We start from the raw sequence: 24423 nt of genomic DNA, 5'->3' as shown, positions 1-24423 counted from the left end.
TAACCTCGTCTGTCAGCCTGTCCATCACCATAGCAACAAGAAGGGGCTCAGAGCTGATCCCTGATGCAGTCCCACCTCCACCTTGAACTCCTCTGTCACACCTACACACACCTCACCACTGTCTTACAGTCCTCATACATGTCCTGCACCGCTCTAACATACTTCTCTGCCACTCCAGACTTCCTCATACAATACCACAGTTCCTCTCTGGACACCCTGTCATCAGCTTTCTCCAGATCTACAAAAACACAATGCAGCTCCCTCTGGCCTTCTCTGTACTTCTCTATCAACATCCTCAGAGCAAATACTGCATCTGTAGTACTCTGTTTTGGCATGAAACCATACTGCTGCTCACAAATGTTCACTTCTGCCCTTAGTCTAGCTTCCACTACTCTCTCCCATAACTTCATTGTATGGCTCATCAGCTTTATTCCTCTGTAGTTGCCACAACTCTCCACATCTCCCTTGTTCTTAAAAATGGGCACCAGCACACTTCTCCTCCATTCCTCAGGCATCTTCTCACCATCTAAGATCCTGTTGAACAACCCAGTCAGAAACTCTACTGCCACCTCTCCTAGACACTTCCAAACCTCTACAGGTATATCATCAGGACCGACTGCCTTTCCACTCTTCATCCTCTTCAGTGCCCTCCTCACTTCATCCTGACTAATCTTTGCTACTTCCTGGTCCACAACAGTCACCTCTTCTAGTCTTTGTTCTCTCTCATTTTCCACGTTCATCAACTCTTCAAAGTACTCTTTCCATCTTCCCATCACACTACTGGCACCTGTCAATAGACTTCCATCCCTATCCTTAATCACCCTAACCTGCTGCACGTCCTTCCCATCTCTGTCTCTCTGTCTTGCCAACCTGTATAGATCAGTCTCTCCCTCCTTACTGTCCAACCTAGCATACAAGTCATCATAAGCTTCTTGTTTGGCCTTTGCTACCTCTACCTTCACCTTACGCTGCATCTCCCTGTACTCCTGTCTACTCTCCTCAGTCCTCTCAGTGTCCCACTTCCTCTTAGCTAACCTCTTTCTCTGTATACACTCCTGTACCTCCTCATTCCACCACCAAGTCTCCTTATCTAGATATGAATGAATTGATGTTATTCCATTTCTGAACATCTGGATTCCTGTTACGAAGGATCCAAATCTGAGCAATAAATAAACTAATTGTTAATCAATAAACTGAACTAAGAGCCTTTAGAACCTGTGATGTGTGGAGTGGAGTAAGCAGTATTCCTCTGAGGGCCCCACCGCCAATGGGAGGGGTGTTACCAGTCTGAGGGCCCCACAGCCAATGGGATGCCTCTGTTGACCTGATCCTGGTCAGCTGTATGTCTCTCGTTATCGGGTTGGGGGTGAAGCTGGGTTCTGGGCAGGAACCAGAACTAGACGCTGGAGTCTCCTGCTAGATGGAGGTTCCTTCTCTTCAGTGCTGCTGAGACTGTGTTCTGGAGTGTGTTCTGGAGTGCGTTCTGGAGTGTGTTCTGGAGTGCGTTCTGGAGTGCGTTCTGGAGTGCGTTCTGAAGTGTGTTCTGGTTGAGGTGGGTTTGGTCAGATGCTTCAGTCAGAGCCTGGTTCTCTTTCTTCTGGTCCTTGTTAGGCATGACAAACCCACATTCCCAGAAGCACTTTAGAACAGGCTGGATGTATAAAAGATGCATCTCTACTCAAGTATCTGCATGAACACACACACACACACACACACACACACACACACACACACACACACACACACACACACACACACACACACACACACACACACACACACACACACACAGAGGAGAGAGGACATTTATGAATTATTTATTCACTATGAGGTTGTGATGATTTGATGATGATTCCTGAAACAGATTTCCATTTTTAACTTTTCCTTTGTGTCAGTGTAGAGGTTTTACAGCATTAAACACACCGTTAGCTACAATCATCATCACCATCATCATCATCATCATCATCATCATCATCATCACCATCATCATCATCATCATCATCAACATCATCATCATCATCACCATCATCATCATCATCATCATCACTACCATCATCATCACTACCATCATCATCACCATCACCATCATCATCATCATCATCATCATCATCATCATCATCATCTTCTTCTTCTTCTTCCACCCTCTCTTTGGTCTTCCTCTTGTCCTCCATCCTCATCACCCTTTCACCAACATACTCACCACCTCTCCTCTAATAACAACTAGTATGTCTGTCTTTCCATCTCCCTCTCTCTCTCTCTGTCTCTGTCTCACCCTCTCTCACCCACCACTACCCAGTTGTAATTTGCTGGTGCTTTTTGGATCTTTATCAAGTCATCCATGAAGCTGGGTGTTGAGCTGCATGGCAAAGGAAAGAAGGTTTTTCCTGCTGCTCCTGTCTTTAATGTTGATCATTCACATGAACTATTCCATATATTCTAATCAGTACAGTAAGAAATTTAATGGCAGAAATCTGAAAATCCTGCAATATTGACCTATCAGCATCTAGATCCCGTTAAAAGATATATCATATTATTTAATGTGGAATAACAGTACAAGTGTGTTAAATAAATTAGATTCAGACTTGGTGTTAAGGGCAGCCAGAGAAGAAAAGCTTGGTGAAATACCAAAACTGTCTGTTAGGTGTCTGGATTAGGGGATTCTAGGGTCTCCGCTTCAAAGTAGAAAGTGTGTGGATTTGTTGTCATGGATACACTACATTGTTTTAAGGTTGACAGATATTGACAGAAAACAATGTTTCTTTCATACTGTAATAAGGAAGAAAATTTTTAAAAAATCCAAATTGTAGTTTAACACAATGTCCGTCTGCAGCTGGTTTTCATGTCATTGTTCAAGGACTGTCAACAAAGAGCAGAACTGAAAATAAAGTCGACAAAGTTTCTGTAATGAAGTCCAAAATTATTGACACATTATTGACTAGTGTTAGTGTCACAAAAATTACCCAAACGCATGACAGGAGAGTGAATTCCAAATCTATGGTTCATCTCCAAAGGTCAAGGTAATCAGTTCAAACAGGCAAACACAAACTCAAAGCTGGTATAATCAATAAAAACACGCTGGCGGAGGTGGTAGAGCGGGTCCTCCATTGACTTTTGTCCAAGGATTTTCAGTTTGAATCCCGCCCCCCGGGTGACACGGTGGTACAGTGGCTAGCGCTGTCGCCCCCTCAGCAAGGCAGTTCTGGGTTCCGGCTCCTCCCACCTCCAAAATCATACGCTTCAGGTTGATTGGCCGGTCCCAAATTGACCGTAGTGTTTGAGTGTGAGCGTACATGCTTGTCTGTCTCTGTAGCTCCGCGATGCACTGGTGTAGTGCCTGGAGTGTCCCCTGCCTCACGCCCAATCCAGCTGGGACAGGCTCCAGCTCCCTGTGACCTGCTACGGTGGATAAAGCAGTGATTAGAAGATGGATGGATGGATCCCGCTCACCCTAGTCATTTGTCATTGTGTCCTTGGGCAAGACCCTTTACCCTCCTTGCCTCCAGTGGGGCACTCGCTGGTGTGTGAATGTGTGTGATTGTTCTGGTGCTGGTCGGAGAGGCCGTTGGGGCAGATTGGCTGCCAGTTTTCCATCAGTCTGCCCTAGGGCAGTTGTGGCTACACATGTAGTTTACCATTACCATCATCATCATCATCATCATCACTATCACCAAGTACGAATGAGGAGTGAAAGAATAATAGATCCACTGTAAAGTGTCTTTGAGTGTCTAGAAAAGCAGTATATAATTCTAATCCCTTTTTATGATTATCATAGCTTGAGACTTTGACACTTGGAGAAGCAAACAGAATCTTCTGGTAACAAGAGAAGAGTTCAGGCTGGCTTTAGCCAGTCGATAGCAACGACCGACGGGTGTGTACCGTAGCTCTGCTGATGGGAGGAAGGGGAAAGACAGGATCAGGGAAAATGAACACCAGAGCAGGACCCTTACACCGAAAACAAGAATGTTGGAGAGAAGGACAAATGCTAACAGTCTGGCAGGGATCTGAGGGCCGAGCAGAGTGTATGTAGGGTGGAGACTGATGGAGAGATGTGGTACAAGGTGAGATGACAGGTGGAGGGGATGAACTGATTGAGTGCAGAGAGGAGGAGAAGCTCTGAAAAGATAGATGTTAATGCAGGGAAACACTAAGATTAGAATACAATTATGTGTCAGCTGGGAACGGTTTATGCCATTCCTCAAGCCTGATCAGGGAGGTCCCAATGAAATTCTCTGATGAAGGAGGGGACGGGATGTTGCTAGCTGAGACCCACAAACAGTCCTCTGACTGGGAGGAGCCCCACTCAACAAGATAATGAATGTCTCTGCCCCTTGATATTTGAGATGTGGAATTTGGCAGACGAATATGGACAGCTGTGGAGTTGATGACCCTAGAAATGAGAAATGGACCCACAAACTGAGGTGCCAACTTCCTTGATTCTACCCTTAGAAGGTCCTTGAGAATAGCCAGACACATTAGTGAGAGCAGGGAACAGGTGGAGGAGAAGCTAGAGAGGTGGAGGTTTGTCCTGGAAAGGAGAGGAATGAAGGTTAGCCGCAGTAAGACAGAGTACATGTGTGTGAATGAGAGGGACCCAAGTGGAAGAGTGAGGTTAGAGGGAGAAGAGATCAAGAAGGTGGAGGATCTGAAGTACTTAGAGTCAACAGTCCAGAGCAATGGAGAGTGTGGAAAAGAGGTGAAGAAGCGTGTCCAGGCAGGATGGAACGGGTGGAGGAAAGTGTCAGGTGTGATGTGTGATAGAAGAGTTTCAGCTAAAATGAAAGGAAAGGTGTACAAAACTGTGGTGAGACCAGCGATGTTGTTTGGTCTAGAGACAGTGTCCCTGAGGAAAAGACAGGAGACAGAGCTGGAGGTAGCAGAGATGAAGATGCTGAGGTTCTCTCTGGGAGTGACCAGGATGGATAGGATCAGGAATGAGTACATCAGAGGGACAGCACATGTTAGAGGTTCTGGAGATAAAGTCAGAGAGGCCAGACTGAGATGGTTTGGACATGTCCAGAGGAGAGATAGTGAATATATTGGTAGAAGGATGCTGAGTTCTGAACTGCCAGGCAGGAGGCCTAGAGGAAGACCAAAGAGGAGGTTTATGGATGTAGTGAAAGAGGACATGAAGGTAGTTGGTGTGAGAGAAGAGGATGAGAAGACAGGGTTAGATGGAGGACACTGATTGGCTGTGGCGACCTCTGAAGGGAAAAGCCCAAAGGAGAAGAAGAAGATTGCCTGAAAGTATGATGGGGGGGCAGGTGTGTTGGTGGCGGTTGGAAGGACAGCTTGCAGCATTTTGAGGTGCACAAGAGGTTGGACCTGGCACCTTTGGATGAATCCTGGACTGAAGGAACGCTGGCCTCACCGTCTTTTTTAGGGAACAATAGTGGTTGGTACCCCAAGGAACACTGGAAGGACGAGAGTCTGGTGGCTGAACTTGACAGGGTGTTATAGATCCACAGGTGTTATTTGGACCAGGAGGATGGGCTGTGAGAGGTGAGGCACAGCAGCACTCTCAGATTTTCCGGTAGATTGTGGGTGAAAACCCAACGTCAGGCTGACTTAAGCTCCGAAGAGGCTACAAAACTCAAACCAGAAATGAGAGGTGAGTTGGGGCCCCCAGTCAGAAATCACATTACCAGGCAGGTTTACATCTGTGCTACGTGTGTTGGGGCTGACCACCTCTGGTCGGCTTGCCTCCGTGGGTGGCAACAGGGGGAGGAAGGTTTGCAGTCTGCTGGAGATGTCTGGTACATCTGGTGGGTGGGTGTGGCCCCTATCTCTGGTCTGTCCGGGCTTGCAGGATGCCGGGTGGGCATGTGGGGGTGCGAGACCATGGGGTTCTTGCCTGATTCCTAATTGGGTAGCCAAGGACATGCCCAAGAGGTTTTGAGTAGCTAACCACCTAATGCCTCCTCTTTTGCTGGAGGACCATCAATGCAGACTGCGAAGGCAACAAGTCATCTGGGGAGTCCCAGGTTGCCAGCTGGTCCTTACAGTCAGAGAGTCCATTACAGAACGCATCGAAGATGGTGGCAGCATTCCTCTCACTCTCTGCCGTGAGAGTGTGGAAGTCGATGGAGTAATTCTAATCCGGCGTGTCTCCTAAGGTCCTCTAGGACATCCAGTTAGATCAGTCGACTGAGCTTTTGCCCTCCCTCTCACCATACACGAAGGAAAACCATATTCATAAAAGGTTCATTCCACAGTTCCTAAATGAGAAGCCTTGTTTAAAAATAAACAACGAACAAAGATCTGATTATTATTAGATTAGATTATTAGATTAGATTATTTTTGAGTAATGGTCTGCATCAGTGATTCTATATTCTAAAGGAAATCATTGGCAGTTCATCTCCTAATTATGTCATGATGACTTCTTGGTGTCCACTGAAGGCATTTGGCCAGGCCTACTCTACCCAGCGTAAGGTGGCAGAAGATGGAGAGACCAATGAGAAGACACTGCTGCAGGAGTCTGCCACCAAGGAGGCCTACTACATGGGTCGCCTCCTAGAGCTCCAGGCTGAGCTGGAACACAGTCAGAACACCTCCTCCAATGCCCAAGCCGACAAGGAACACCTGACCATGGTGCTGCAGGAGCTGAGGGAGGTACAGCAGTCTGGGATGGGTCTGTCTGTCTGTCTGTCTGTCTGTCTGTCATACAGTATATATAAATAGGTCTGTCTGTCTTAGCAGAGCACCGACATGTTGGAGCAGCAGCGTAGTCGGATGAGGGAGGAAATCCGGGAGTACAAGTTTCGAGAATCTCGGCTGCTCCAGGATTACACTGAGCTGGAGGAGGAGAACATCTCTTTGCAGAAGCTGGTGTCCACACTCAGACAGAACCAGGTACAGACAATACCAGGTACAGACAGAACCAGGTGCAGACAGAACCAGGTACAGACAGAACCAGGTGCAGACAGAACCAGGTAGAAACAGAATCAGGTGCAGACGTCCACAGACATCCACATTCAAACCTGAACACTCAAATTGTTCCTGTTATTCAGTCATGATGAGAATAATATTCACCTGATGCAGGTAAAATATATAAAAAATTTATATATGTGTGTGTGTGTGTGTGTGTGTGTGTGTGTGTCTGTATATATATACATACATATATATATATGTATATATATATACCGTATATATATATTTTTTTATAATTTGACAGGAAATCTTTGGGATATTTTGGATCATTGTGTGAATCTGTGTTGCTTCCCTGCTGGTGTAGGTGGAGTATGAAGGCCTGAAGCATGAGATCAAGGTCGCTGAAGAGGAGACAGAAGTCCTTCACAGCCAGCTGGAGGACGCCCTGCGTCTGAAGGACATCTCCGACTCGCAGCTGGAGGACGCCCTGGAGTCTCTGAAGAGTGAGCGTGAGCAGAAGAACCACCTACGCAGGGAGCTGGTGCACCACCTCAGCATGTGTGATGTGGCCTTCACCGGCAGCGCCCACCTGATGTTCAGCTCAGCCCCGCCCAGTGGCACCGCCACCCCGACAACCCTCTTGTCCCCGAATGCAGACGAGCCCCTCAGGTGTATAATTTCAACGTAAACGTATAGTTCAGATAAAAATAACTCATTCAGTGCTGAAAACACTGGAATGTTGCCAATAGTTTTGGGTCAACAAATCATCAGACATGTGATCAGGATCCACACACATCTGAACACAATGTTGTTCGGCCCTGAAACGGACTGTGGAATTTTGTGTTTGCGTTTGTAGAATATTCAGTGTGAGAGCAGCCTGAAGGTGGAACACAGAGGTTTTCAGTTGAACCTGAGGTAGCAGCTCAACTCCTGCAGGGACCTCAGATTGCAGTGATCCTGTATGATTCTGAGTCTGTCTATTAAACTGTATTTGTAAAGATCTCCTGGATGTAACAGCTCTCCTCTCTCAGGTGTAATGGCCACCTCCAGGGTGGGGGTGAAGCAGGGACGGCTGCAGGGTCGGTGCCCAGGACTAATGGGGAGTACCGAAGGCCGGGGAGCAAAGCTGAGGGGGCGGCGACATCAGACCTCTTTTGTGAAATGAACCTATCAGAGATCCAGAAGCTCAAACAGAAGCTAATAATGGTGAGTCCCTTTAGAATGACTAAAAAGAATGATATGAATAGTAAGAATAACACAGTAAGTGACCTGAACTGGCGTCGCGCCTGGAGTTCGCCCTCGCCTCACGCCCTATGGGTTAGGCTCCAGCTCCACGGATGCAGCGAGTAAGAAAATGAATGAATGAATAAGTGAAACATTGAAGCTCAAACTGAAGTGTTGTATGACTAAAAGTAGAGAAATTTGAAATAGCTTAGCGTTTTAGCTTCAGTAGAAGACGCCAGATTGATGCCATGGTGACGACAGATACAGTTTACAGGATGTTTGACTCCTGGGAAAACACAAGTTATTAAGTCTGTCGGAAACACCGCTTCTGTTTTCCTTCCTGTGGGTTTAACCACTTGTTCTATCACACATACTTACTTCTTATCCAAGCTGTTGCCTCATGTTTGCCTCCTGCCTGATTTGTGCTGTGCTCGTCTTGCGTGAGCAGAGCACACGCAAGCGTGACCAGCATGAGCTGGTCCTCATGAAGGTCTGGAGATCGGAAAATGGAAGACAGGTGTGCTGCTCTGCTGCCAGGAGTGGCCGCGCCCAGGTAGGTGGGACCCAGGTGTGACACCGAAGAGGAGAGAGAGAGAAGGAGCAACTGCCAATCCTCAAGGGGGCCTCAGCAGTGCTCAGGAGGTGAGCTGACACCTCCCACTGTCAGCTCACACTCCCAAAATGACTGGGCGGGAGCGGGAATCGAACCGCCGATCCTGTGATCATTGGACCGCCCTCTCTACCAGCTGAACCACTGCCCCCCCCTAAAGGTTTCCTCCTTCGAGCCGGATCGATGAATTAATAATGATGAATGATGATCAGTGATGATGATTGATAATTGATGAACAACTTGCATCACACATGAACTTTTACAGATTTCTCCACTGGATTTAATAATTTAAAAAACGTCAGTTGTAAACTCAATAAAAACTAGAAGCAGTCACAGACTGCGACATCCCGCGACACCCCTGAATTCAAAATGTTACCCTGACCTACTTGCATAGGTCAAAGATCAAAGCTAGTGCACTGACCTACTGTCATTGATCAAAGCACTAGCTTTGATCTATGGTCTTACACTGGCTTTCTCCTTCGTCTTTCTACCTTATCCGGTTCCTGAATGTACGAAATTTGACCTTGACCTAGTTTTCTCAAGGTCAAAGTCATCATCTCATCTTCATCCCCTCTGCTGCCTGAGTTGTGTGCTGTTTCGTCTTTCTATCTGCAACGGTTCTGAAGATATTTGGTGCACATAGGAAAAACGTACAAACAGACAAACACTGACAATTACAATACATCACCACTTTGAAGCGGGATGGAATATGTCTTACTTATCTTTTTCCAAGGTGATCATTAAGCAGTAGAAGTTGAAGCTGCAGAATCTTTATTAGGACCTCCTGTTTAGAAAATATCCTGTAATTTTCCCTAATTTTGTTTTTGCCCTCTGCAGGTTGAACGTGAAAAATTAGCACTGATCACCAGCCTGCAGGAGTCCCAAACTCAGCTCCAACACACCCAGGGAGCTCTGAACGAGCAACATGAGAGGGCCCAATGCCTCAGCCAGAAAGTGTTTGCCCTCCGCCACCTACATCGAAGGACCAACCTCAATCAGGACGCCCATGCTGTTGATGTATCTCAGCTCCAACCTGAGGCTCTGATCGAGCTAGAGAAGGATGAGATGGAGACTGAAGAAGAAGAAAAACCTGATGAGTGTAAGATTGAGACATCAAACAAATGTCAGGTATTTCCATACCAGACACCAGGTCTGGAGATCCTGCAGTGCAAATACCGTGTGGCTGTGACAGAGGTGGTGGAGCTCAAGGCAGAGGTGAAGGACCTTCATCACAGACTGGCCCAATGTGCAGAAGCAGAGAAGAAGCCGAGACACAACGAACAGCTTCAGATGCTGGAAAGGCAGATGGCCTCACTAGAGAAGAGCTACCGGGAGGCACAGGAGAAGGTAACGTAGTCTGAACTGATTGAGAGACCCATCCATCCGTCCGTCCGTCCATCCATCCATCTATCCTAGCCTAGCCTAGCTTATTCCTCACTGAGCTTCTCATCCTACCTCTAAGGGTGTGCTCAGCCACCCTATGGAGGAAACTCATTTTGACCGCTTGTATCCAGGATCCTGTTGTTTCGGTTAGACCCAAAGTCCATGACCATAGGTGAGAGTAGGAATGACAGACCACGACCGACCTATTCAACGACTGCATCACAGCAGAAGCTGCACCTCATCTACAAAAAAGACATTAAGTCCTTTAGGCGTCAAACCAGACCCCCCTCCAGCCCCTGGCCGTACTCAGAAATTATGAATTATTAAGATTATTATAGCCCAAGGTTTGACTGTCTGATCATTCTCTCCAGCACCCTGAAATAGACTTTTCCCGGGATGTTGGGGAGTGTGATCCCCCTATAGTTGGAGCACATTCTTCAGACCCCTTCTTGAAAAGGGGAGAATGTTACACAGATGCATCAACCAAGACACTCTATGAACATTAGGAGACTTAAGGTACAGTGCCCTATCACTGAGAAGATGGGCAACCGCCTTGGTGACTTCAGCTCAGGTGGTGGATGTGTCCACTTCTGAGACCTCAGCCTCAGCTTCCTTGGTACTGGGATTGCGGAAATCCTCAAAAGTATTTTTAAAGCCACCCGACAATATCCCCAGTCAAGGTCAGCAGCTCCCCACCTCCACTGTAAATCGTGTTGGTGGTGTACCATTTTCCACTCCAGAGGCCTGAGACGATTTGCCAGAATTTCAAGGCCCACTGATTGTCCTCCTCCACGGCCTCCCCGAACTCCTCTCAGACCTAGTTTTGTGCCTCCACATCCTCTGGGGGGCCATGGTACGCCTAGCCTGCCATTACCTGTTGGCTGCCCCCAGACTCCCAAGAGTCAATAAGGCTCAATAAGACTCTCTTTTCAGCTTGACAGGATCCCTTAGTTCCGGTGTCCACGGCGGTTGCTGCAGTGACAGGCACCGGAAACATTGTGACCACAACTCCGAGCAGTTGCTTCGCCAATAGAGGTGGAGAACATGGTCCAATGTTTCCAGCCTCCTGCAGGGTCTGGCAGAAGCTCACCTGGACAACGGAGTTGAGGACGTCACTGACAGAGGGTTCCACTAGATGTTCCCAATGGACCCTCAAGACAAGTTTGGGCCTACCGAGTCTGTCTGGCCCCCTGGTTTGCTAGTGTATCCAGCTCACCACCAGGTGGTGATCAGTTGACAGCTCTGTCCATCTCTTCAACTGAGTGTCCAAGACAGGCAGTCGGTTATCCGATGACATGACAACAAAGTCGAACGTTGACCTCTGGCCTCGGGTATCCTAGTCCCTTATGGACATTCCTGTCCTCAAAAACAAGGAAGTTTCCTGTCAGAGGTGAGCCTGACTATATCTAGACTCTACCTCTCAACCTCCCTGCCCCGAACTACCTCAGTTACTTCTGTGTAATACTCCTTTGGACATGCAATATTGTAGTGCTGGGCATGGCCTCTTAGATATTCGATGTGTACACATTTTTATAAATAATTGGAAAGTTTACCTACTGTATATACTAGTATTTTATTTTACTGTTTATTTTACTCTTTTATAATTATTACACTGTAAGGAGTTGCCCCAAGTACAATGCATAGTGACAATAAAGGCTTTCTATTTCTAGGGAGAACCTACCAGGAAGATAAAGCCCTTGACAATGTAGCCCCTAGGGTCATTCAGGCACTCAAACTCCCTCACCACAATAAGATGGCAGTTCAAGGTGGAGTGATTCAGAGATATCTATGGGATTTCGTCTCCTCTCCCCTTCTCAGGTTTCCACCCTGGACTCTGAGCTGCAGGCAGCTCAGTCAGCAGCAATGGAGTGCCAGGGGGCGTTGACTGCTGCCCAGGAAGAGTTGGCGATGCTCAGTGAGGACCTTGCTCAACTGTACCACCACGTCTGTTTGTGCAACAATGAGACGCCCAACCGTGTCATGCTGGACTACTACAGGTCTGATTGTTGTTTTGTTACTTGCATTTTGCGGTGATACATAAACCCTGCATCTACAATCTCATTGCCTATCTAGGCTTAAAAGGGCCTCCTTAAGAACCTGTTTGACTTGTGTCAGTTTTTGACACATCTTGCAACAACTTTAAGCAGCTTGCTCATTCAGAGTCCCTAAAGCAATGGGTCCAGAAGACCCTGTATACTTGATCCTGCATATCTCAACCAGTTTCAAAAGGCAGTGGTCAGCTGAGCCCTGTCGCTGGTGGCTAGCAGTGATGTGAGTCCTTATAGTCTGTGACTCCATAGCATAGTAGCCATATGTCAATCAACTCGACAGTTTGAATACTGTGCTCTTGTTGCTCCACAACTATCTGGAAGTTCTGGATTAGGAAATAATGTTAAAGTGTTTTTAGAATACTTTAGTTGAGGATTTTTGGCAAACTGATTACAGTTGAGTCGAGAACTGTCTTTAATCACCCTAACCCTAACCCAAACTCCAAATATGGTTAGGATCTGCTGTGGATATCCACCAGCATGCAGTATACCAAGTGTATATTATTTTCCTTCTAGACAAGGTCGGGGGCTGCGGGCGCTCAGTACCAGTCTTAAAGCCACGTCCTTAGACAACAACAAAGTTCTTATCACACCGCGCCTTGCCAGACGGCTTGCCAATGTTTCAACTTCAACAACCTCAAGTACTGCAGAGTCACGGAGCCCATCAGAGTCTCCATGCAAGCAGCCCTTTTCTGGGGAGGGTAGGACACTGGAGAGGGAACGAGACCGTGAGCAGAGCCTGGCACCATGCAGTTCTTCCAGTCGTTCACCCAGTATCAGTGCCTCTTCATCATCATCGTCATCATCATCGCCTGCCCTTGAACCAGATGGCGAGCTCCGCAGGGAGCCCATGAACATTTACAACCTGAATGCCATCATCAGAGACCAGGTAGAACATGGCTCGTGAACGAAGTGAACCTCCTGCACCCTCTTTCCTCATCTGGTCTCATCTCCTCCACTTTTCATGTCTTCTCTCCCAGGTGAAGCACCTCCATCAGGCAGTAGACAGATCCCTGGAGCTGTCCAGACAAAGAGCTACAGCAAGGGATCTGGCCCCTTATCTGGACAAGGACAAGGAGAACTGCATGGACGAGATCCTGAAGCTCAAGTCTCTTCTTAGCACCAAGAGAGAACAGGTTTCCACCCTCAGACTGGTTCTGAAGGCCAACAAACAGGTGAGGACGTGAGGAGTTCAGAAATGAGCTGACAGGTAGTAGCAGCACCTCAAACATCTGAGCTGAGGACCAAACAGGGTATTACGTTTCTGATGATGCTTTATGTGTTTAAGGAACCCCTTCAGATCCTTACTCCACTCAGAGATGAACGAGTAGATAGATAGATAGATAGATAGATAGATAGATAGATAGATAGATAGATAGATAGATAGATAGATAGATAGATAGATAGATAGATAGATAGATAGATAGATAGATAGATAGATAGATACTTTATTAATCCCGGAGGAAATTGCATAGACGTTGTTACTTAAAAAACTGTCATCCAGTAAAACATGTTTTTAATCATAACTCAAAATAATTAATTGCATATAAATACCAAATAAGATTAAAAGATGTGTGTTCACATTCATCCATCCAACCATCCATCCATCCATCCATCCATCCAGCCATCCATCCATCTTCTAACACTTATCAGAGGCAACGGTCTGAGCTGGGACGCCAGACGTTCCCAACCTTCAAAACACGTTTAGGCCTGTGGAGTCTGTCCGACCTCCTGCTCTGCCAGCGGATCCCACCACCACCAGGTGGTGATCAGTTGACCTGAGTGTCCAAGACACATGGTCAGGTGCCCCATGCCGGGCAACATCACAGTCCTTGATTCTGTTCTTCTCACAGGGGTTTCTGAACTGCTCTGACCCTTCACTGGAGACCCTACCAGGAGCATAAAGCCCCCGACAACGTAGCTCCTGGGATCGTTCAGACACTCCCCCAGGGGAAGCTTTAGAATTTGTTCACTGCAATTTTACTTTTACTGACTGGACTTGTCACAGCTTTAATTAAACACCTTTTGTCTCATTACAAAAGAACCATCAGCTGGACCGGGGCAGCTCAGCAGATGAGTCAGATGTAACGTCTGTGTACTTATCACTGGATTCAGAAGGATTCTGCCTGTTTAATATACAGGTAGTCGTCGACTTACGACCGCGATTGGGACCAACAGATCGGTCGTAACTCGACTTGGTCGTAAATCGACTCTTAAGTAAAAATTCAATCCAGCAGCGCTGGTTCTTGGCTGGGGGTCGTCCGGATCGTTTTCATAATCATTGTGAGCTTTGTCTGAATTGTTCGTTTCTTTTTCTCCTCATAAATTTCACGATATGGACGGAAAGCGTCGTTTGCCATCCGTTCAATCCTTGCAAATGTTTCTATGTTCTATGTCCATTTCTTCAAAGTGTGCACGGAGTTTATTTAACAGGGAAAAGCCTTCTGACAAGCCTTTGGTGGTGAACATTTTTTCTGTTTCCTCCTCTTCTTTCTCTGCTTCTCTTCTCTCTTCTTCTTCCACTCTTTCTTCTTCCAGCGCGATCAGTTCTTCTTACAGTGCGATCATTCGTGAGTTCTCCAAGGAGAGGTTTTTTGCCAGTTTCACTATTTTCTCCCGAATCTGATCAAGTTCTTCGTCACTTTCAAATCCAGCAGAAGAGTTCACGTAACGCTTGACAGTTTTTCCATACGCCATTCATACATTTCTCCGTCACAGCCTCCTAAGCAGCCCCGCCCATCAGTAGTGGGCTGGGCTGCTGATCTCAGTGTGACTGAACAGCGTGTGTGCGGCGTGGGGACTGGAGAGAGCGCGGGAGCCTCAGAGCGTGAGTACTGTGGCTGGAGGGAATGTCCGCGTTACCCGGACATTGTGGTCGTAAAGTCGGTCGGTCGTAAGTTGCACAGGTCGTAAGTCGGCAACTACCTGTAATTGACCAGATTATGTATTACATTTATCAGAACGCTGTAACAACCTGAAGGTGAATTTTGAGTGATAAACCATTAAACCACAAAAAGACAGACCAGTCTTCATGTCCCTCCCCTGAAATGTTCAGTCATACTGACACTAATTCAGTCTGTGTGTGTGTGTGTGTGTGTGTGTATGTGTGTGTGTGTGTGTGTGTTTGGGGGGGGTGCAGACGGCAGAGGGGGCCCTGGCCAACCTCAGGAGTAAGTATGAGGCAGAGAAGTCCATGGTGACAGACACCATGACGAAGCTGAGGAACGAGCTGAAGGCCCTGAAGGAGGACGCTGCCACCTTCTCCTCTCTCCGCGCCATGTTTGCCACCAGGTCAGACTGACCCCGATATCAAAGTGTTCTTGATTAACGATGAAAATAATAATAATAATCAATCCCTTTATGAGGATTTCAGATATATTCTATAAAACAAGACCCATGTTGATTGCAGTGACAAACCCACAGTGTGGTTCCTCCGTCTCCGTCCTTTTTAACCCCCTGTCTTGCTGTGCCCCCCCCCACCTGCTGAACCTTTGGCCTCCCCAGGTGTGATGAGTACACCACCCAGCTGGATGAGATGCAGAGGCAGCTGGCTGCAGCTGAGGACGAGAAGAAGACCCTGAACTCCCTGCTGAGGATGGCCATCCAGCAGAAGCTGGCCCTCACCCAGCGCCTGGAGGACCTGGCCTTTGACCAGGAGCAGATCCACCGGACTCATAGGGGCAGGCTGACCTGCAGGAAGGTTGGCACCCCCAAAGTAAGTCCACCACCCTCCACTCAGTCTTTGGCCCCGAGCAGCTTCCCCCTTTCAGACATTGGTAGTCCTACATCAGGTCTTTCCCATGATGCCACTGGAGCACCGTGTGAAGTGAATGCAGCGACAGCAGACCTGGCCTCAGCTCTTACCCCCCCGACATCAGACGTACACCCCCACTGTCTGTTATCACCAGCGGTGGCCTCATTGGCTGGGCCTCAGGCGCTAGAGAGTCCCCCATCCCTGGAGCCTCCCCTCACCAAGGTATCGCAAACAACGCCCCCAACTCCTACAAGACCCGCCCACTCCCAGTGGACTCTGGGGGTGCGGACATTGGTGGTTGACTCCCACAGCTTCAGTGTTAATATGCCCCCCTCCCTGCCTCGTAGTTCTGGCCTCTCCAGGCATTACACCACTGTCTCTCACTCCTCTCCCCCCTCCACCAGCACCAGGTCCATCCATTCAGGATCTGCCCCCTCCTCCCCCTACCGGTCACCTCTTCATGGGCTCAGACGCTCCATTTGGAGCCCCTCACACCGGAGTCGGACTTTTTCCAGCCTGACTCGCTCTTCTATCCTCCACGGCCCTTCCCCTTCAGCGCATCCCTCCCCCGACTCCCCCTCTTCCTCACACAGCTGCTCCCCCGCTTACTACAGCTCCTCTCCTGGGTTTAACTCTTCTACCTCCTACCTCACCTCTGGCGCCTTCGCCTCCCAAAGTCACTCTGCCCACTACACGCCTCTCTACCCCAGGAGCTACAGTTCTTATCGACCCCGGAACTGACATATGGTCCAAAGTCCGTCCAACAGCCTGAATGTTACTCTTGTTACCTGAGAGAGTCTATATCCACAGCGCTTCTCCCTTTTTCAGCATCTCATTCTTGCTACTCAGAGAACTGGTCATGCAAAAGTAACCCAGAGTTTCCAGTCTACCTGTGCCTAAGCTTTGGACAGTGAGTTCTGAATGTTCAGTGACTTGACTCAGGGATTCTTCAACCGGAGCACAAGCAGCCCTGCCTTCCCTTTGTTCTGAGGCTACGACTGGTCCAAACAGAATGTTCATCCAGACTTTTTAACCAGAGTTTTCAGCATTTGGGTTCACCCACTGAAACCACGTGCATGAAGTGGTAAAACACAGGACGTCCAGACTTTGACAGAACTAGTGGTGGACGCTTTCATAGTTTCCAACGTTGGCCATAATAAGTTAAACAGCGTCTTCTATATATACCATAATGTTCACTATTGGTGTGCGTCTCATACACTGTAAACACAAACACTTCAACAGATCCTGGCCTGATTGATGAGGTACTTGGATGCTGAAGGGTTTAATGTAATGCAATCAGGTTTGTGGTCCAAACATGTCTAAAAATAGTTCATATCTGAAGTAATAATGATCTCTCTCTCATTGAAGTTGGGGTTACAAACCCACACCCAGCCGTGTGCAGTGCCCGTGTCGAGTCAGCGTGTTTTTTAAGTTTCACAAAGTCACAACAGTTGCTTTACTGCCCCTGAATCTGTGAGGGAAGGAGGATTTGAGGTGATCTAGGAAGAACTTTAACGCCGTCTGATTGCCTTTGTGAGGCAGATGTGGACAAGTCATTCATGTGTTTTCTGTATCGCACAGGATTCATTTACATACCTCAGTGAGTATTCTTCTTTTTTTTGTCCAACATTGTGACTCAACTTCAAGCAATTCTTGTCAATCTCTAGCGCCACCCAATGGTTTCTTTTTTCGGGCTAATACTTAGACCAGGGATCTGCAACCTTTAACACTCAGTTATCACAGAAAAGAAACGCTGGCAGCCACAAATACTTTAGGAATCTAAATAGAGATTAAACTGTATGTATTGTTTTTATCTTAAATCTTTGTGTAAACAACTACAGTATTTTGTGTTATGAAATACGTGAAGCACTACAGACGAAATAACATTTTATTTATGTTTAAACACATTTTGAACATTTTCAGCTCTTAAAATGTTAATAAAAAACACGTTCTGTTTCAAATGAATTAAAAAGCTGACTTTAAATGATCTATGTAGCAAACAAAACTACTGTGAGCGTCATCCTGATATCCTCTTTGGCACTGAACTGGATTTAAAAAAGAAATTAAAAAAAAGAGCTCTAGTCCACTGGACAATGAAAATTAAATATTTGACAAATAATTATTTTACCCGGTTTATTCTGCTCCAACTGGTTTTCGGTGAAGGTGATGCACATTTTGAGCAACAAAAAATAATAAAATAAAAAAATTAAATGTTATTTAATGTTTCAAGATTACAGTAATTTTCCAATTTACAACTATAATAAAATACACTTCAATTGGATATTTATATTTTATTTCCGAAGCAACATGGAGCTGCAGCATCAGGATGAGTGCGGTCCCAGAGCCACAGGTTGCCGACTCCTGCCTTACATACCTTTATCCTGCAGAACTCATTCGGTTCTACCATGAAAAATAGATGTGATTGAAGTCCAGTCAGAGAAACACTGAAGAAGAAGGAAAGGAGGATATAACTCATATGAACAGTGTCATGGATCAGCTTCATCCAGTCTAGTGGACCTGACCGTCCTGAACCACATCCACCAAGTTAGTTTAAGGGAGGATCATTGTGCGAATCTGCTTTATTGACGTTAATTTCTGGTCTCTTAACGAACTGTTACTGTTACAGCTTACCAAAGATGTCTTCTATTGAGAGACTCTTGTTGTTTGGGTGACTGATACTTAGTCACCCAAACATTCAAAGTGATCACAGATTCTTTTGTAAGAAACCACATTGTGTCATCAGAGAGTTTAAACTCACAGCTACCATCATGGATGACTTCAGATGTTCTCTCATGCCTCTGAGGTCGTCAGAGGTCAGGAAAGTGTGGAGGTTCCTCTACGTGGAACCGGGTTCATAGCATTCTGCTGGACTAAGGGAACATGATGCGTTCATTTAAATGTCAATAGCCACACAAAACATGACGTGTTGACGTCTCACTGTTAGTCCCACAAGAAGAGGTTCACTACACCATGGTACCATGGACCTGTACATACACATTGATGTCATGTGTTTAGTTATCTAGTCACCCGTACGGATGCACAGCTGATGCTGATCTTCATTTCTCCTTCATCAGGTGTTGCTAAGGTCATTAGCGATCCCTCCACTCCGTGTGTGTGTGCCTTAGAAAGCTACACCTGAAATGCTGGTTGGCTCTGTCTCTGTTTTTATACTTGGATCATTTGATGGGGTAGAAAATGACTCTGACTAGTCAGAAAACACTCGTAACCTGCGCTGTCCTGTACAGACATACCTGCCACCCCTTTAACAGCATCCTTTTTGCCCGTAGCATCACTGAATCTTGTTGTTCTTGTTTTACATGTTCATTCTGTGTCGCCGTTTGTCTGAGCACTGTATATGACTGCACCTTCCTGACGACTACACACGGTACGTGATGTGAATCTGATGTGATCTCTGGATCTGCTGTATGGTTTGCTACTGATTTAATAAAAAATGAACATGCAACTACATGAAACTCGTCCCAGTCAGCTGTGTGACCGTGGAACACTTCAGTTACTGAGTAACTGAAAGTTAGTTGTGGGATTAATGTAACCCTAACTCATATGATCAGAAGTATAATAAACTACAGATACTAAATATGAGGGTATGGAACACTAGAAAGTCCTCCAGCATCTTCTCATTAGGGTTTGATATATAGATGTCTTACCTGTGTTGACCTTTAGATGATGGGATTAAATGTGATCTGAGGCAGAATGAATTAACATGGCTGGTTTTGTTTCACTGTTCTGTGCGTTGCCATGGTAGTTCAGACAACCTGAACTGAAACAGAAAAAGGTCATGTAGGGCTGTTCTCCATCTAGCCCAGAAGGACTAATGTACTTGAACATTTGAAGCCTGTGGTGAAAACAGCAGAGGACAGAAGACACCAGCAGTCTGAACCACGAGTGGAAGTCTGTAAGTTTAATGTCAGGTTGACCAAACAACCTGACATTAAACTTATGTCATTAAACATTAAACAAACTTACAGAAACCGTTAAGTGAGTCATATGAGGAGCGACGTGAACTCAACTACAAATACAAAACTATGAAAAATGGCTTTTGGTGAGCTAAGTTTTGGGTTAGGGTTAGGGGTTAAGGTTAGGGCTAGGGTTTAGGGTTAGGGGCAGGGGTTCAGGTAAGGGTTAGGGTTAGGGCTAGATATTGGTGAGGAAAGCCATGAAGGACAGATTAGAGGCAGTGGTTAGAACAGCCTTGATGGATTAGAGAAAGAGGTGAGGACAGACATGATGGACGGATTAGGGAATGAGGTGAGGACAAACATGACAGAAAGATTAGGGTAGGTTTAGGGTTAGGTGTTAAGGTTAGGGTTAAGGGTTAGATTTAGGGTTAAGGTTAATCAAGTTCAATCAATCAAGTTTTATTTATATAGCGCTTAATCATGACAGCAGACATTTCAAAGCGCTTTAACAGACAGAAACCCAACTGAACCCTCCAGAGCAAACATAAGCGACAGTGGAGGGAAAAACTCCCTCATTGAGGAAGAAACTCTGGGCAGGACCCAGACTCTTTTGGGCGGCCATCCGCCTCGACCGGTTGGGTGGAAAAGAAATCAAAGGAAGACAAGAACAGGGTCAGAGAGAGAGAGACAGAGAGAGAGAGACAGAGAGAGAGACAGTATCAATATGGTTAAGGTTGATAAAGTCAAGGCACAATTACAGCTGTGTGGATGACTGTATGGAGGAAGGAGGGAGAAAGGAAGCAGGACCCCAGCCGATGGATAGTTGAGGGGTGGTACTGGTGGGCTTGGAGGATAAGGTGCACAGCACATGGAGAGATGGGGGTGATACTGGTGGGCTCGGAGGTGCAGGTCCACAGAGGAAGGTCCACGGATGAGGGGTGGAACAGTAGGATGACACCAAGGAAGAGAGGCAGCAGGACCCCAGTCGATGGTTAGGTGAGTGGTGGTACTGGTGGGATGGGAAGAGCAGGTCCATAGCAGATGGACCCCTGTGTAGGGGCTAGGATTAGGGTTAGGGTAGGTTTAGGGTTAGGGTTTAGGGTTAGAGTAGGGTTGGGGTTAGAGGTTAAGGTAGGGGTTAGGATTAGGGTTCGGATTATGGTTAGGGTTTAGGGTTAAGGTAGGGTTGGGGTTAGAGGTTAAGGTTGGGGTTAGGGTCAAGGTTGGACAGTGAAGAGGAAAGCCATGAAGGACGGATTAGAGAAAGAGGTGAGGACAGACATGATGGATGGATTAGGGTTAGGGTTAGATTTTAGGGTAGGGTATGTTTAGGGTCAGGGTTAGGGGTTAGGAGTTAGGGTTAGGGTTAGGTGTTAGGTTTAGCGTTACGGTTAGCGTTAGGGGTTAGGGTAGGTTTAGGGTTAGGATTAGACACTGGTCAGGACAACCATGATGGACAGATTATAGAAAGAGGTGAGGACAAACATGACTGAAGGATTAGGGTTAGGGTTAGGGTTAGACAGTGGTGAGGACAGATATGATGGACCAATTAGGGTTAGGGTTGGGTTGGGGTTAGGGTTAAGTTTAGGGTTAAGGTTGGGGTTAGGGTTAGGGTGAGACAGTGGTTAGGCCAACCATGATGGACGGATTAGGGTTAGAGTTAGGGTTTGGGGTAGGGTTACGGTTAGGGTTGGGGTTAGGGTTAGGGATGGGGTTTAGGGTTTGGGGTTAAGTTTAGGGCTAGGGGTTAGGGTGAAAACAGCAAAAGACAGAAGACACCAGCAGCAGTCTGAACCATGAGTCGAAGTCTGTAAGTTTAATGTCAGGTTGGCCAAACAACCTGACATTAAACTTACAGAAACCGTTAAGTGAGTCATATGAGGAGCGACGTGAGCTCAACTGCTGCATGTGTCTGTTAGTGTAGTGTCTGTCTTGTGGTATGTCCTGTGATGTCAGTGTTTCTTTTTCTCCTGGTGTTTAATCCAGTATTTCAAGTTTCAAGTTTATGTATTCTTATATAGCCCAGATTCACAAACAATGTCTCAAAGGGCTTTACAATCTGCACATGGACGATATCCCTCTGACCTCTGTGTCCTGTAGCAGTGCGACCCTCACATCAGATAAGGAACAACTCCCCCCAAAACCCTTTTAACAGGGGAAAAAATGGATGGGAGAAACCTCAGGAAGACTAGAGGAGGGACCCCTCTTCCAGGAGTGGACAGACGAAGCAATAGATACCGCATGTACAGATTAACAACACAATAATAACAGTAACAATAATAAATGTATGACAAAGACACGCCGATCCATCCAGTAGAGCGAGTCACCACCAGCCGATGAAGCACACAGAGGTCACCGATTGCCGAGGATCCACCACTCTGAGGACAGACCAGACAGTGCCTAAGTCATTCAGCTCAAAAAAGTTAAAGTCAAGGTTACTCTGGCAAAACCCCAAAACCACAGCAGAACCAAATGAGGCAGAAGCAGCACTCCCCCAGTGGATGGTGAAACAGGACCATTGTACAGGTTGTGCTATCGCCAGCCACGGAAGCAGACAGAGGTAGCCGATTGCCGATGATCCACCACACAAAGGCCTGAGAGAGAGAACAGGAGAAGGAGGGAGAGAGATAGAGAGAGCAGGGGGAGAGTGGTGCTAGAGGGACCAGAATAGCAGAGGATTAATGGGAGGCAGGGGCCTAACTAAGAAATCCTACGGCTCGTCGGCAGGACTAGGCTAAACCTAAACATTGAGACTGCCACCCCCGATATTACTTATATGTTAGGTAGAACAGATATGTTCTGAGTCTAAATGTAAAGACATCTACGGATTCAGACTGTCTAATACCTATAGAGAGGTCATTCCACAAGAAAGGGGCACGATAGGGGAAGGCCCTCTGGCCAGCTGACTTCTTTTTAACTCTAGGAACACACAAGAGACCAGTATTCTGAGAGCGGAGAGCCCTAGTCGGCGTATAAGGTTTAACAAGATCAGACAGATAGGTTGGAGCAAGCCCATTAAGGCTTTTGTATGTTAATAAGAGTACCTTAAAATCGGATCTAACATGAATCGGGAGCCAGTGTAATGCAGCTAATACTGGGGTGATATGGTCAAATTTCCTAGTTTTAGTTAATATTCTTGCTGCTGTGTTCTGAACCATCTGAAGGCCCCTAGTTCTAGACCGAGGCAACCCTGATAACAGAACATTACAATAGTCTAGTCTAGAGGACACAAAGGCATGAATCAAAATTTCTGCATCAGCCATGGCTAGAGAGGACCTAATTTTGGAAATATTGCGTAGATGAAAGACGGCGATCTTTGTCACCTCTTTAATATGCTTGTCAAAGGCAAGAGTTGAATCTAACGTTACTCCAAGAGTCTTGACTGTTGAACTATGGGTTATAAGACAGTTATCTACAGATATTGTTAGGTGTTGAAATTGGTTTATATGTCGCGCAGGGCCAATGATTAACATCTCAGTTTTGTCTGGGTTTAGGAGCAAGAAATTACTGGACATCCAACTATTCACAGCAGAAAGACAGGCCTCTAGTTTAATTAATTCAGATCGATCATCTGCTTTTATGGGCATGTAAAGTTGTGTGTCATCAGCATAACAGTGGAAACTTATTCCAAAGCTGCGTATAATTTGACCAAGAGGTGCAACATACAGGGAGAATAACAGAGGACCAAGTACAGACCCCTGAGGTACGCCATATTTGACGTCGGAGAAGGCAGAAGTTTTATTATTGTAGGAGACACATTGAGTCCTATCAGATAAGATTTTAACCAAGCAAGAGTTAACTGACAGACACCAAACTGTCTCTCCAGTCGGTCAAGGAGTATACAGTGATCTATAGTATCAAACGCTGCACTAAGATCCAAAAGTAGGAGAACAGAAGTGGTACCAGAGTCCATATTTAACAGGAGATAATTTACAACTTTGGTAAGTGCTGGTTCAGTGGAATGGCGGGCCCGAAAAGCTGATTGGAATGGTTCGAAAAGACCGCTTAATGATAAATAATGTAAGAGCTGTTGAGCTGTTGAGATACTACCCTTTCTAGTACTTAAGATTTATTCGTTATCATTATTCGTGATGAAATGTCTGAGCAGTGGATATGTACAATGTCCTCCGGGATTAATAAAGTATCTATCTATCTACAAATTAAAACTGAAAAATGGCTCATGGTGAGTATGACCCTCTCTCTGCTCCTCCTCCTCTCTGACCATCTCTCTACATTCACACACCATCAATTACATTTTACTAACTCAACTTCTTCTCTGGAGTCTCTGTGCTCTATCTCGTCACAGGTTTTCCCATGTTCACCCCTCATCCGTCTATCCACTGTGGACCTGCTCCTCTAATCCCACCACTATCACCCCTCACCCAACCATCAGCTGGGGTCCTGCTTCAGTCCTTCATCCATGCAGCTGTGATAGTGTTTTGGATATAACCAGGCAACAGCTACAGAAGACAACCACCCAGGAGTCGGTGAACGTAGCCTGACATTCCCGTCCCCACCTAAGCACCTGGATCAAAACTCCAAACTCTAAACTCCAGACAGCGACTCCATCTGGCCTCTCTGCCACTCTGCCTTTCTCCGTTTCTCTCTCTCTCACTCGAC

The 24423-nt window shown here is 46.5% G+C and overlaps 1 protein-coding gene across 2 annotated transcripts in view; it reads left to right on the top strand.

Moving 5' to 3' along the window:
- Positions 1-19341, top strand: part of LOC137589531 (protein bicaudal D homolog 1-like) — a 24402-nt gene extending 5061 nt beyond the window's left edge. The window contains exons 2-11 of one of the 2 annotated variants that reach the window (XM_068307361.1): positions 6397-6609; positions 6697-6849; positions 7232-7536; positions 7899-8073; positions 9539-10048; positions 11903-12081; positions 12649-13021; positions 13113-13307; positions 15272-15423; positions 15637-19341. In XM_068307361.1, coding sequence (XP_068163462.1) covers positions 6397-6609; positions 6697-6849; positions 7232-7536; positions 7899-8073; positions 9539-10048; positions 11903-12081; positions 12649-13021; positions 13113-13307; positions 15272-15423; positions 15637-16627 — 3246 coding nt within the window. In that variant the 3' untranslated portion in view covers positions 16628-19341. Of the gene's footprint in view, positions 1-6396; positions 6610-6693; positions 6850-7231; positions 7537-7898; positions 8074-9538; positions 10049-11902; positions 12082-12648; positions 13022-13112; positions 13308-15271; positions 15424-15636 lie in introns of both variants that reach the window. The other variant, XM_068307360.1, reaches the window with a different exon arrangement.
- Positions 19342-24423: the final 5082 nt, after the last annotated feature.

This window comes from Antennarius striatus, chromosome 22 (assembly GCF_040054535.1).
Source record: "Antennarius striatus isolate MH-2024 chromosome 22, ASM4005453v1, whole genome shotgun sequence".
Lineage (NCBI taxonomy): Eukaryota > Metazoa > Chordata > Actinopteri > Lophiiformes > Antennariidae > Antennarius > Antennarius striatus.
This window is presented reverse-complemented; position numbering and strand designations above follow the sequence as displayed.